Source organism: Symphalangus syndactylus, chromosome 15 (assembly GCF_028878055.3).
Source record: "Symphalangus syndactylus isolate Jambi chromosome 15, NHGRI_mSymSyn1-v2.1_pri, whole genome shotgun sequence".
Lineage (NCBI taxonomy): Eukaryota > Metazoa > Chordata > Mammalia > Primates > Hylobatidae > Symphalangus > Symphalangus syndactylus.
The window spans coordinates 72,449,533-72,464,188 of record NC_072437.2 but is presented as its reverse complement, the minus strand read 5'-3'; the positions used below and the strand labels follow the sequence as shown (position 1 = coordinate 72,464,188).

The following is a 14,656-nucleotide window of genomic DNA, read 5'->3' as shown; positions in this document are numbered from 1 at the left end:
TTCACATTTAATAAGTTTGTGTTTGTTTTTATATGCTGTTCAATTAGTATGTCCATAAAAATTAACTCTTCCTATGATTCCAATGAGTGGTTCAAAGTTCACGATAGTTACTAAAATGCATCGGGAAAGCCAAAATACAGATGTTTTAAACCCAAATTTTTTTTAATTTTATTTTAAAGACCTATGGATCTCTATTTAAGGGAATCTATTCTCCATAAAACTAGTCACCTTTATTCTTTATTATATCAGTTATTTAAGGGTAATGCCCATCTGTTCAAGTGTATGTTCTACATATTTGAGCAGTATCTAAATGCATTGTTTATATGCTTATAGGAATAGTGTCAGGTATTAATCTTAAAATCCCACATGGTGATGATGTGGAGGGCTCCCTCCCTTAGACAACACACCCTTCCACAGACCTGCCTATAGAAAATAGATTTCTTAAGTTAGAGATAAAATTAGAGGAAGAGTGGAAAGGAAATTATGTCAGAGAAGTAATGAAGTAATGAATACATAATGCCTTAAAGGCCATGGTAAGGCTTTTAGATATCTTGCTGAGCAAGAGAGGAAGCCAGTCAAGGTCTTGAGAATAGGAGTAACAAACTGATATTAATTTGAAAAAGACCATTCTGACTGCTTCCTGGAGAACACATGGAATAAAGGTGGGGGTGGAGTAGAGGATGAGACAGGTTTACAAGGATACTACAACAATATAGGTGATAATGTGGCATTAACAACCCACCCTAAAACTTAGTTACTTTAAACAACCACTGTTAATTATTTCCTGCAATTGTGTGGGTCAGCAGTTTGGGCTATGATCGGCTGGAAAGTTTTTCTACTAACAGCAGTCATCAGGCAGCTCGAATGGGGTGGGAGTCTAAAATGGCCTTGCTCACACATTAGGGGTTCTGGCTTCTCTTGGCTGGGCCTCTTCTCCATGTGGTCTCTCACTCAGCAGTCTAGTCTGGATTCCTTACACGACGACCAGACCACTCAGCAGTCTAGTCTGGACTCCTTACACGACGACCAGAATGTCCCAAAAGAGCTAAGGCAGAAGATGTATGCTGTCTTGAGGCCTGAGTTCCAGAACTCACATATCTACATTCTACTGGCCAAAGCAAGTACAAGGCCAGCCCAGATTCAATGGGTGGTAAACAGACTATTTCTTGATGGAAGATGGTACAAATTATTATTATTATTGTTATTTTACATATTTTTTTTTTTTTTTTGGAGACAGAGTCTCACTCTGTTTCCCAGGCTGGAGAGCAGTGACATGATCTCAGCTCACTGCAACCTCTGCCTCCCGGGTTCAAGCGATTCTCCTGCCTCAGCCTCCTGAGTACCTGGGATTACAGGTGTTTGCCACCACTCCCAGCTAATTTTTGTATTTTTAGTAGAGATGGGGTTTTGCCATGTTGATGAGGCTGGTCTCGAACTCCTGACCTCAGATGATCTGCCCACCTCGGCCTCCCAAAGTGCTGGGATTACAGGCATGAGCCACTGCACCCAGACAGTGCAAATTATTAAAGTCATGTTTTTCGGTCTATTACACTAAGCAGAGATCATGGTGGTTTAAAGGATAATAACAGTTGCAGTAGTAGTGGTGAGAAGCAGCTGGATTTTATACATTTAATGACAGGACAAGCTGATTAACTGGATGTAGAATGACTTTTCAACCCAAGAAGTAGAAGGATACAACTGTCATTTACTGAGCTATTAGGAGCAGCAGGTTCAGGTGAGAAAAAAAAAAGAAAATCAAGAGTTTTGTCTACAATGCCTATTAGATCTCCAAGCAGAGATGTCAAGTAAACAGATTAGAGTCTGGAGTTCAGCATACTACTACTTCTCTGCCAGAAAGGGAGTGGGCAGAGAAGCAGCTAGGCTTTTATTTGCATGACTAGGGCATAAGGTTCTTCTAAACAGTCTGACTTGGTTTCTAGGTTGTCCAGCATCTTTCTCTTCCACACTTCTTGTCTTTAAAGAAAGCAGGGAAGCCCCAAAGAAGGTTTAGTTTCTGTGGGGAAATAAAACATCTTTTTTTTTCATTTGAGTTTAGGTGGGTTTTTAAAAATATGTATTTACAGAGCTCTCTCAGACCAGTTTGCTATTTGGTAGCACAGAAAATCATACCAGGACAGATTAACTCACTAGTAGTCATGAGAAAAAAAAACTTTTTCTTCAAAAATAACAAAAAGTAAAAGAGAAGGCTAAGGTAACTGCAGAATTCAAATAAATAGGTCTTCTGGCCACTGTATCTTTCAAAGGCAAGTTATCTAGAAAATTACTACACTCTCGCATCTGAAAATAGATGCGAAATGATAAAATTAATAAAAAGGTTTTTTTTTTTTTTTGGAGACAGGGTCTCACTCTGTAACTCAGGCTGCAGGGCAGTGGTGTGATCATAGCTCACTGCAGCCTCCAAATCCTGGGTTCAAGTAATCCTCCTGCTTCAGCCTCCCAAGTAGCTGGGACTACAGGTGGGTACCACCACGCCTGGCTAATTTTTTATTTTATTTTTGTAAAGGGTGTTGCTATGTTGCCCAAACTGCCCTTGAATTCCTGGCTTCAAGCAATCCTCCTACTTGGGCTTCCCAAAGTACTGAAATTATAGGCATGAATCACCATGCCTGGCCAAAAGTTTTTTGTTTTTAATTCTAATTCACATTTAACTTTTCCTATAAGTATGCCAACCACTGAGGATAAGATTGAGGGAAATAGGTTTTTTTAAACCATGTCAGCATAATTTCAAAGAATCACTGTTTCATAACCCAAAACAAAGACTGCATGTTGGACCAATAAGCCATTTCACGTAGCCTTTACCACTAAAGATTGTGAAATACATGTTTTGTAACTATAATTAGTATTATTATTCTAGATGTTTGTGTGTCCTAATATTCAAACATGATTCAAGTGAGTTTACAAGAGTATGATTCAATTCAATTCAAGTTATATTAATTTAAAGTCTACTAGCACTAGGCTCTAATGGATACAAGAACAAACAGGACCCAATCATACTATAAGTCTTGTAAGCAGGATTATTCAGGTACATAAATAAATATAAGAAAGTGCATACTTTTAATTTATATTCTAATTCAATGTACAAATGATGTGGGGAGGCTTACTAGAAATATATTCCTAAATAAAACTGAATATGTTTTGAAAACAGAAAAACACAAATTAGGGTGTGAAGTGAAGAGTAGGGGAGAAATACTGATACATAATACACAGATGAACCTCAAAAACATTATGCTATGCAAAATACACCTGACAAAAAAGACCACTTATTGGCCAGGCACGGCTCACTCCTGTAACCCCAGCACTTTGGGAGGCTGAGGCAGGTGGATCACCTGAAGTCAGGAGTTTGAGACTAGCCTGGCCAACATGGTGAAACCCTGTCTCTACTAAAAATACAAAAAAAATTAGCAGGGCATGGCGGCACACACCTGTAGTCCCAACTACTTGAGAGGCTGAGGCAGGAGAATTGTTTGAACTCAGGAGGCGGAGGTTGCAGTGAGCCGAGATCATACTATTGCACTCCACCCTGGGCAACAAGAGTGAAGTTCCATCTCCAAAAAAAAACACAAAAAAACACTTATTGTATGATTCCATTTATTTTTTCCCCTTTTTAAATTTTTCTTGGTTTTTATGCTAATCTTCTCTGTACCCTTCCAATTTCAGTATATGTGTTGCAAGCATGTATTATTCCAGTTGTATGAGATGTTCAGAAAAGGCATTTGGAGACAACATGGATTAGTGGTTACCTTGGGCTGGGGGTGGGAAGAAGGATTAACTGTAAATGGGCATGAAGGATCTTAATGTGGTGACAGAAATGTTCTAAAAACGGATTGTTGTGATGACTGCAAAACTTGGCAAATTTACTAAAAATAACTGCATTGTACATCTTAAATTGGTGAATTTTATGACATGCAAACTATGTCTCGATCAAGTTGTCTTTTAAAAACCAAACGCAAAATTAAAACTTTCACAGACATACAAAAACTGAAATGATTCAGTCCAGCTGACTTGCACTACGATAAACGTTAAAAAAGGCCTTCAGGCAGAAGGAAATGACACTAGATGGATTTATAAAAAGGAATGAAGAGAACTAGAAATGTTAACTATAGGAATAAATATATACATTTTGGGTTTTTTTAAACTAAATCTTCAAAAACTATTAATATAATCAACTGTTTAAACATAGTAGCAATACAGTGTGAGGTTTACAACATATAAAATGCACAATAATAGTATAAAGGCCAAGATGGAAGAGATAGAAGTATATTTTCATAAGGTATTATATATGAAACAGTACGTAATTGGAAGGTTGACTGTGATAACTTAAAGACGCACGTTATAAGCCCTAAAGCAATCAATAAAATAACAAAAAGAATTACTAGTAATAAGCCAATAAGGAGATAAAATAGAATCATTTTTAAAAATCAAAATTAAAAAAGTTGTAAAGATCAATTAATTCAAAAGAAGGTCAAAGAAGGAGGAAAATGGAACAAAGAGGACAGACAACAAAACAAATAGCAAATGATAGACTTAAGCCTGTATCAGTAATCACATTAAATGTAAATGGTCAAAACCCCCTATTAAAAGGCAGAGATTTTCAGGTTGGATTTAAAAAGATCCAAATATATGCTCTTTACGAGAATTACAATTTAAATATAAGACATATACACATTAAAAGGATGGAGAAAGATACTCCATGCTAACAATAATTAAAAGAAAGATTAGTGCCCATGTTAATATCTGCCAAAGCAGATTTCAGAGCAAACAATATCACCAGGGATAATAAAGTCACTTCATAATGTTAAATGAGCCAACTGGTCAACAGGATATCACAATCCTAAATGTTTTATGCACCTAATTACACAGATGTAAAATACATGAGGCAAAAACTGATAGAACTACAAGGAGAAATAAATCACAATTATAGTTATACCTCTCTTAATAATTGAGAGAACAAACAGGAAAGCAAGAATATAGAGGACTTGAATAACACTACCAACTTTCCTTAATTGACATTTATGGAGCATTATAACATAACAGAATACTCCATCCAGCAACAAACAGCACAATACATTGCTGAGTACAGACATATTTTTTGTAAGCACATATGGAACACTGCTTAGACAGACCACATTCTGGGCTATAAAACAAGCCTGAATACATTTTAAAGGATTTAAATCATACAAAGTATGTTCTCTGACCACAAGGAAATTTGAAATCAGTAACAGAAAGATATCTGTAAAACCCCCAAATAAATGGAAACTAAATCCATGGGGTGAAAGATGAAATCAAAAGTGAAATTAGAAAATAATTTGAATTTTGAAGGGTGGAAGCTGCAGTGAGCCAAGATGGTGCCATTGCACTCCAGCCTGGGCAACAGAGCAAAACTGTCTTAAAACAAAACAAAATAAAAGGATTTGTTTGTTCTTTGGGAAAGGGTCTTGCTCTGTAACCCAGGCTGGAGTGCAATGGCACAATCATGGCTCAACGCAGACTTGAACTCCTGGGCTCATGGGATCCTCCTGTCTCAGCCTCCTGAGTAGGTTGGACTTCAGACACAAGCCACCATGCCCATCTAATTTTTTGTATTTTTTGTAGAGATGGAGTTTTGGCAGGCATGGTGGCTCACACCCATAATCCCAGCACTTTGGGAGGCCGAGGTGGGTGGATCGCTTGAGGTCAGGAGTTGAAGACCACCCTGGCCAACATGGCAAAACCCCATCTCTACTAAAAATACAAAAATTAGCCGGGCGTGGTGGCACATGCCTATAATCCCAGCTATTCAAGAGGCTGAGGCAGGAGAATTGCTTGAACCCAGGAGGAGGATGTTGCAGTGAGCCAAGATCACCACATTGCACTCTAGCTTGGGCGACAAAATGAGACTCTGTCTCAAAAAAAACAAACAAACAAACAAAAAGATGAGGTTTCATCAAGCCTCCCAAAGTCGCTGGTAGTACAGACGTGAGCAACTGTGCCCAGCCCAAGAAAATAATTTTAATTGAATGACAACGACAACATAACATAGCAAAATTGATAGAATAAAACTAAAGCAATATTTGGAGGTAAATTTATAGGACTAGCTACCTAAGAAAGGGCTCAAATCAATGACCTTGGCTTCCACATTAATCTAGAAAAAGAGCATATTAAACCCAAAGTAAAAGAAAATAGTAAAGATCAAACAGGAAAACAAAACAGAAAAGAGAAACATCAATAAAATACAAAACTGGTTCTTTCAAGATCAATAAAATACTTCAGAATCAACTGTGTCAAGCTAGTGTGTGCAATGATAGTGCTTAAGTTATTTATCTTAATCTGTCTCTAAATTTGAAGAAGTTATGCAGGAGACACAAAGAAGTATTTGATACATACTCAAAGGTCAGAGTCACTCCACAAATTTATCTGAAAAAATATAAAAGGTATACCTGTCCTTGGACAAACAACATAGCTCTTTTGTTTGTTGGTTGGTTGGTTTGTTGGTTTGTTTTTGAGACAGGGTCTCGCTCTGTCACCCAGGCTGGAGTGCAGGGGCGCGATCTCCGCTCACTGCAAGCTCCACCTCCCAGGTTCATGCCATTCTCCTGCCTCAGCCTCCCGAGTAGCTGGGACTACAGGCACCCGCCACCACACTTGGCTAATTTTTTGTATTTTTAGTAGAGATGGGGTTTCACCGTGTTAGCCAGGATGGTTTCGATCTCCTGACCTCGTGATCCGCCCGCCTTGCCCTCCCAAAGTGCCGGGATTACAGGCGTGAGCCACCGCGCCCAGCCAATATAGCTCTTTTGAGCAATAGTTTCCTCAGAAGTAAAGGGACTGAATGAGATTATCTTTAAAATCTCTTTAAGTTCTAAGATTCTCTACATGCCAAAGAAGAGGTACACATCTACTAACAACTCAAGATGACCTGAACAAGATATTCTGATAAAACCTTGGGAACCAGAATTAGCACTTTCCTCAAAAATAGCCACCTTGACCAAAGAGAAGAAGTTATTCAATCCATTCATACTTTAAATATCAACCCTGGGGAAAAAAAATCATAGGAGAATTTCAGTCTAATTTAAAATCAAGGACCAATATTACTAATTACTTAATCTTTGCTTCTCAGCTTATCACTCCTGTGAGATGGCCATTTTACATGTATTACCCTCTTCCTCAATTTTGTCCTCAGTATTACTCCCAGTGAAGTGGTGTGTGTGTGTCTAATTACAAAATTAGGAAGTTACAGAGGGTGAGACGGAATGAGGGCCTCTTGGTAATCAATAATTTGTTCAACTTACGGCCAACTGTGGGCCAGGTATTTTTATTGTCTGAGATATTTAGGAATCTTCTGCAGCTGCCTTTTAGGAGAAAAGTACTTTATATAAATATATCATATACAGGACTGAAATCTGCCCTGAGTGTCCAGATCTGGACACCAAATAGAAATCGTCATTCATTGTATAGTGGTTAACAGCATGGGCTTTGGAGCCAAACCCCTTGAGTTCCAATTCTAACCATGCTACTTACTGGCTCTATAACCGTAGACAAATTACTTAACCTTGTGGGGATCATGATTAAGATTAAATGAATTAATACATACATGTAAGGATATAATTATGATCTTCTCCTCCTAGTTTGATGAAGAATACCAGAATCTAAGAATATCCTATAGGCCGGGTGCAGTGGCTCATGCCTATAATCCCAGCACTTTGAGAGGCCAAGGTGGGTGGATTGCCTGAGGTCAGGAGTTCGAGACAAGCCTGACCAACATGGTGAAACCCCGTCTCTACTAAAAATACAAAAAAAATTAGCTGGGCGTAGTGGCGGGCGCCTGCAATCCCAGCTACTTGGGAGGCCGAGGCAGGAGAATCACTTGAACCCAGGAGGCGGAGGTTGCAGTGAGCCAAGATCACACCATTGCACTCCAGCCTGGGCAACAAGAGTGAAACTCCGACTCAAAAAATACATATATAAATAAAAAGAATATCCTATAAAACTATTAAAACAGCACTTTTAAGTAAAACTCATACTTCCCTCCATTTAGTTTACTTATAAAGTAATATATCTATACATATTTCAGTGGGAGGGTCAGTACTTATGAAAACGAATACATACGAGTAGTTTAAAGGATAGTTTTAATATGAGTAAATGCACTTTTATGCTCAACTATTTTATACTCCAGTGACACTGCAGACCTCCCAAATTCTCTCTAGTTAAAATGAGATAACTCAGAGTTAATACAGCCTCTACATAAGACCTTTCACCACCAAACATTTTAAGATTCTGCCAAGCATCAGGCCATAGTTGTAGAATGTTTTAACTTAATGAAATTGTAGGGTATAATCTCCACAGTATGAACCTCAAGCCTAACTAGATGATCTCCAAAAATATGCCAACCTCTTTATCCCCAACACCATTATGGACCAAACAATTACAATTCCATTGACCCTCATAGCTCACTGAAGTTATATGAAAGAACGGAAAGATGTGGGTCACATTCCAATAATCAACAATTGTGTGACCTAACCAAAAGGACCTATTCGCTCAGTCTCACTTCCTCCACCTGCAGAGATACCTATGCTGTGACATACTGAAACAATTAAAGGAGAGGGTGAATGAAATGTCCCCTCTATGCCCACTAGCACATGGCACTTCTCAATTCATGTTCATTTCTCTTTCTTTATTTGAAGTGGTGAAAGAAATCAGAAGCAATTTAGGACTTTTCACAGCACTGCTTCATCTCATTTTTTAATATTTTTGACAAAAACCATCTACAGGTTAAGCTGTGGAAGCTCAACATAAATGCACATTTTTAGTGCTCCTTCAGCTTTACTTCAAAACCACTATGGGAATTAAAATATGGTAGGAATAATCTTCTGACAGAATAGGAATGATATAACTTTTGGAATAAATGCCCACTTCAGAGTAAATAAGAAGATAAAGGAGGTATCATCATAAGTTGATGAGAATCCTATGATCACTATCACTTTCTGGAAGTAGCTCCCAGAAATATTTAAATCTAGTAATTTTAATTGACTCAAACATCATTTTTAGTAAACATTCTGGTATCCAAAAGGATGAGACTAAACAATGATATTGAAAAGATTAATATTATTTGGAAATGTATTCCACAACTAATTTATTCTGGGCCTACCTGCAGGGATAGTCGTCTCAAAATTAAACGTTCTATAGGTACAAAGTAATTTTAAGAGTGGATGTTTTAATTTCAAAACTTATAAATTTTCTGAGCCAAAGCATTCTCTTCCATGTATAGAACTAGGGTTTTAACCAAATACTTGGTTGAAAGCTGTACAAATCCAAACATAATTGAAGTCTTGATTCTGCCACTTTCAAGAGTGGGCGGTACAGATTCTTCTCATTCATAACATTAGTTTCTAGCTCATGTGGTTCTTTATTCAAAGAATATTGTTAACAGTCCTTCATAAAATGGTAGATTCAATCTAAGGACTAAGAGTAGGACATTCTGGAATAACAATAACGTTCACAAACACCACTTACCATTTGGTCCTAGGTTTTCATAAAAAATACGCAGCAGATGTATACAGAACAACCTAGGTGAGGCCGGTTTAAGTGTAAAATACCCACATACTCAAAGCCTAAGAACAATTTACTTAAGACAAAACAATCTTGGAGAAATTGCCCAATATCACAAATATAGCAGTCACCCCTAAACAGTGTTTTGATTAATGACAACCAATTTCCTTCCATCTTAAAAAGGCAACCAATTCAAGCCAGTAGGTTAAATCCTTGAAGTACACTGCAATGCTACTCCTTTTTTCCAGGGAATCAGATGAGAATTTTGTGCTAAGAACTAATCAGGGAAATGGAAGTAACGAAAATAAGACGCCAAAATATGAGTATAAGAAATATAAGCCTACATAATAATCAGCCAAGAAAAAGATAATCAGGTTATGTCTCCTCCCACCCATTCTTTCTGTCTTAACCTTTTGCAAAAGTCGGCTGGATTCAGAGTAGAAATAAATGAATTTTACAACGAGCCAAGTTCCACCAAAAATCAAAAGTGGGAGCTTACTCGTCCTCCAGGTCTGACCCGCCTCCAGCCCTGACCCGCCTCCAGCCCGAGGCCACCAAAAGACACACCTCCCTTCCCCCAACCCGCCACAGCCCGCTCTACAGGTAACAGGCGTTTCTTCTCGCGCAGTTTGAACAAAAACAACAGAAGGAACAGATTTGGTTTTTTTTTAAAAAAAAAAAAAAGAACAAAAGCCAAAACGGCCACAAACACAACCTGAACCTTCTAAGAAGCTCGACTACTCCCGTTCTGCACTTTCCTTCCCAGAAGGATGCGGACCCCCGGTGTCGGCGGGAACCAGGAAGCTCTTGGGGCCTCCCTGGGCCAGACCTGCACTCGGGAAGCCGCCGCAAGGCTTCAGGAGCCCCAGGTCGCCCGAAGGCCGCGCCGCAGGATTGAACAAAGCGGCGGGTGCGGCGACCTCGGCGCTTCCGAGCGCGTTCGGGGCCGGACGCCCGGCGTCCGGCGCTGGCTCCAGAAAGGCGGCGGGCGCGGGGCGCAGAGGCCTATCTCGCGCCCTAGCCGCGGCCCGCGCCCCGCCGCAGTCCCCGGAGACGGTACTCACACACGCAGAGCTCCACCACGTACGCGTAGTAGGACCAGACGACCACGAAGGTGATGAAGAGCACCGGCACCCAACCCACGACGCGCTGGCAGCAGCGCCACAGCGTCCAGGGCGCCATGTTCCGCTGGCGGCTGCCGAGCCCCGAGTCCCACCGTTCTGGGGAGCGCGGGAGCCCCGGCAACGGCGACTCGGACGTTCCAGGCGGCTGCTGGTCCAGCTCCCCCGCCTCCGAGGCAGGGCTTGTGGGAGCAAAAGTCCGAGGCGCCGCCGGGACTCCTCCCGTCCCGGCGCCCGGCCAGGTCCCGCCCCCACCCCACATCTCGTCGCCCCCCTCCCCCGGCGTCCGTCCCCGCCCGCCCGTCGCGGGCCGCGGGCCGCCGGCCGCCCACGGTCTCCGCGCTATTGGGGCGGGGTTTCCGCGGCCGGGGAGGCGGTGAGGGGGCGGGGCCGCAGCTCGGGACCGCCCATGGGGCGTGGCGGGGCTGGATGCGGACAGGCTGGGCGGACGCGGGAGGCCGGGGAAGGAGAGGCGAAAAATACGCCCTTGATGGATGAGAGGGACAGGGGATAGCTTTTGTGGATCGAGACTCATTGCGGGAGGGAGACTATGGAAATGATTCCTTAGCTGATTTGTGGATCTTCGGCCTCTCTGTGTACAGAACTCGCTCCACTGGGGTTCCTGGGACATTGAGTAGTTGGGGCACTGTTTCAAACATGACGAGGCCATTCCCCACTCAGTGTGCGAAGAATGCACATTGTTAGAAGGCTCCTCCTGTGATTTTTATGTCCATCTTGGCGGAACCCCTCCCTTTCTTGAAGATGGAACGGTAGATACCTGTAATTTCGGGTAGAAGCCATGTAGGGTCCATCAGTTTGATTCGTAACCCAAATTGAAGATTGAGTAGCGAGAAGGAAAGGGCATGTAAATGACCCTCTCCTTGCCCCGCAAATGACTACGGAAATTTAAAGGCCCACTTCCAAATAAGGCCACATTCTTTTTTTTTTTTTTTTCCGTAGACTCTTGCTCTGTCACCCAGGTTGCAGTGCGGTCACGTGATCTTGGCTCACTGCAACCTCCACCTCCCAGCTTCAAGTGATTCTCATGCCTCAGCCTCCCGAGTAGCTGGGATTACAGGCGTGCACCACCACGTGCGGCCTGTATTTTGTATTTTTAGTGGAGACGGGGTTTCGCCATGTTGGCCAGGCTGGTCTCAAACTCTCGGAGTCAAGTGATTTGCCTGCCTCGGCCTTCCAAAATGCTGGGATTACAGGCCTAAGCCACCTCGCTCAGCCAATAGTTTTGATACTCATTGAAATGTGTGATCTTGCCTACTACCTTGTAAGGTTCTGGAAGGTAGAAAGTATTTCTTGCACATCCACAGTGACTTGCAGTAGGAAATATTTAGTAAGAAATTGTTGAACGAATATTTAAAGTTTTCTGTTGTCATCCAGTTACTCCTCCTAACTTCTGGCGTTGCCAACCAGATCACATTAGTTTGTGATTTCTTTTTTTTCCTTTTTTCTTTCTTTTTTTTTTTTTTTTTTGAGACAGAGTCTCGCTCTGTTGCCAGGCTAGAGTGCAGTGGCGCCATCTCAGCTCCCTGCAACCTCCGACCCTGTGGTTCAAGCGATTCTCCTGCCTCAGCCTCCCCAGTAGCTGGGATTACAGGCACACACCACCACGCCCAGCTAATTTTTTGTATTTTTTATGAGCCACCGTGCCCGGCCAGTTTCTGATTTCTAAATGACTGCCACATATTCTAAGGAGATTTATGTGGGATCTAGAGAATATTTCTGATCTATGTCCTTGTACAATGAGGACAGACACATTTTTGAGGTGGTAATATTTTTATTATTTTGGACTCTTTCTGACATAAATGCTTACAGACATGAATTAATGTTCTTTTGCTTGTGAGCAATAGAAGCCAGTGTCTTAAACCCCTTCCTTCCATTTCCATGTTGGGCTTGTGATTTCACTCCATCTTTGCTACTGGTTTTGACAACAGGGAATCATTTAAAGACTTTAGGCAGCGTAGTGACGTGAGTAGAATTACATTTTATAACAATCACTCTGGTTGTGGTAGGAAGAACGGATTGGAGGGAGGAAAGTCTAGAGGCAAGGAGACCAGTTGGGAGGCTGTCGCAGTCGTAGAGGCAAGAGATGATGGTAGCCTGACCTTGATTTGTGGCAGTGGAGAAGGTGATAAGAAAGCTACTTAGGGCCGGGTGTGATGGCTCACGCCTGTGGTCCCAGCACTTTGGGAGGCCACAGTGGGCAGATCACCAGGTCAGGAATTTGAGACCAGCCTGTCCAACATGGTAAAACCCCATCTCTACTAAAAATACAAAAAAAAAAAAAAATTAGCTGGGCATGGTGGCGGGGCATCTATAATCCCAGCTGCTCTGTAGGCTGAGGCAGGAGAATTGCTTGAGCCTGGGAGGTGGAAGTTGCAGTGAGCCGGGATCACGCCATTGCACTCCAACCTGGGCAACAGAGCAAGACTCTGTCTCCAAAAAAAAAAAAAAAAAAAAGGAAGCTACTTAGGACTTCAGACCAGCTTTGATGTACCTACTCTACTCCAAAACATAGCAATGGTAGATAGAAAACAAAAGACAGTCAGCCTCAAACCTTCATCCCCAACCTCTATCCCTCTCCATTCTGTAACAAAAGAGAATTGTGCTGATTGATCTCTAGGATAATGGCTTTTCATGGAGACTGGAGGACACCATGCAGCTCCCTAACCTGGAAGTAAACCAAGCTACCAACTAGCCTGGGGACTAGATCTGTGGTTTCCCCATTATAACCACCATCCAGGAACCTGAAAATACCATTTTAAGTTCTAGTTCTGGACTGAGAGCTGGGGAAGAATGAGGGCAAGTAGAGGCAGCTATGAAACAATTAGGGTTTCTGGAAACCATGTACATATAAATGTGGAAAGAGTGAAGAGGAAAATACGAACAATTCACTAGTTCAAAATTAAACCACAATTTCAAAACACATGAAGAGATCTAATACTGAAAAAGGATGCAAATAAAAATCAACAATCAGAACGAGAGTTCACTCAAAATAAAATTAATTATATGAAGCAGTCTGATGAAGACTTTTAAAAACAGTATTCAGCATGCATGTACAAAGAGGTAAATGAAGGAATATCTTCCATCTGAAAAGTGCACAAAATTTGGAAACAAAATAATAGACAAAAATGGGAAAAAAACAGGTAGATTTGGCTGGGCTCAGTGGCTCATGCCTATAATCCCAGTGCTTTGGGAGGCCGAGGTGGGTGGATCACGAGGTCAGGAGTTCAAGACCAGCCTGGCCAAGATGGTGAAACCCCGTCTCTACTAAAAATACAAAAATTAGCTGGGCATGGTGGCGGGCACGGTGGCGGGCACCTGTCATTCCAGCTACTCAGGAGGCTGAGGCAGGAGAATTGCTTGAACCTGGGAGGCGGAGGTTGCAGTAAACTGAGATTGCACCACTGCACTCCAGCCTGGGCTACACAGCAGGACTCCGTCTAAGAAAAAAACAAAAAGCAAAAAACAAACAAACAAAAAACAACAGGTAGATTTGAAAAATAATAATTACAAGTCTTTGAAATAAGAAAATACTGCTGTCAAATTTAAAACTTAATAGACAGAATAAAATTCCAATCTGGACATTGTGGAAGAGGGACTTGGCACACAAGGTCCTGGGTCTTGCTTCCTGCAGCAGTGGGCTGAATCTTACTGTGCAGCCCTTTGAATATGTCAACCCATCCAAGTGGCGGAGGGGTGGGCTGGAATATATGAAAAAACATAGGCTGGGCACGGTGGCACACACCTGTAATCCCAGCACTTTGGGAGGCCGAGGCGGGTGGATCACCTGAGGTCAGGAGTTCAAAAGCAGCCTGGCCAACATGGCAAAACCCCGTCTCTACTAAAAATACAAAAAATTAGCTGGGTGCCTGTAATCCCAGCTACTCGGGAGGCTGAGGCAGGAGAATTGCTTGAACCCAGGGGGTGGAGATTGCAGTGAGCCAAGATCGCGCCACTGCACTCCAGTTTGG

General features: G+C 41.9%; 1 protein-coding gene across 7 annotated transcripts in view; it reads right to left on the bottom strand.

Annotated features, from left to right (window-relative positions):
* ZDHHC20 (zinc finger DHHC-type palmitoyltransferase 20) overlaps positions 1 to 10,959 on the bottom strand; it is an 86,949-nt gene extending 75,990 nt beyond the window's left edge. For 4 of the 7 annotated variants that reach the window (XR_008651471.2, XM_055245336.2, XM_055245340.2 and 1 more), the window contains exon 1: positions 10,611 to 10,926. Coding sequence is in view for 6 of the 7 variants with exons in the window: in XM_055245336.2 (XP_055101311.1) it covers positions 10,611 to 10,728 (118 nt within the window). In the remaining variant the exon portion in view is untranslated. Of the gene's footprint in view, positions 1 to 10,610 lie in introns of all 7 variants that reach the window. The other 3 variants (XM_063619029.1, XM_063619030.1, XM_063619031.1) reach the window with 2 other exon arrangements.
* Positions 10,960 to 14,656: the final 3,697 nt, after the last annotated feature.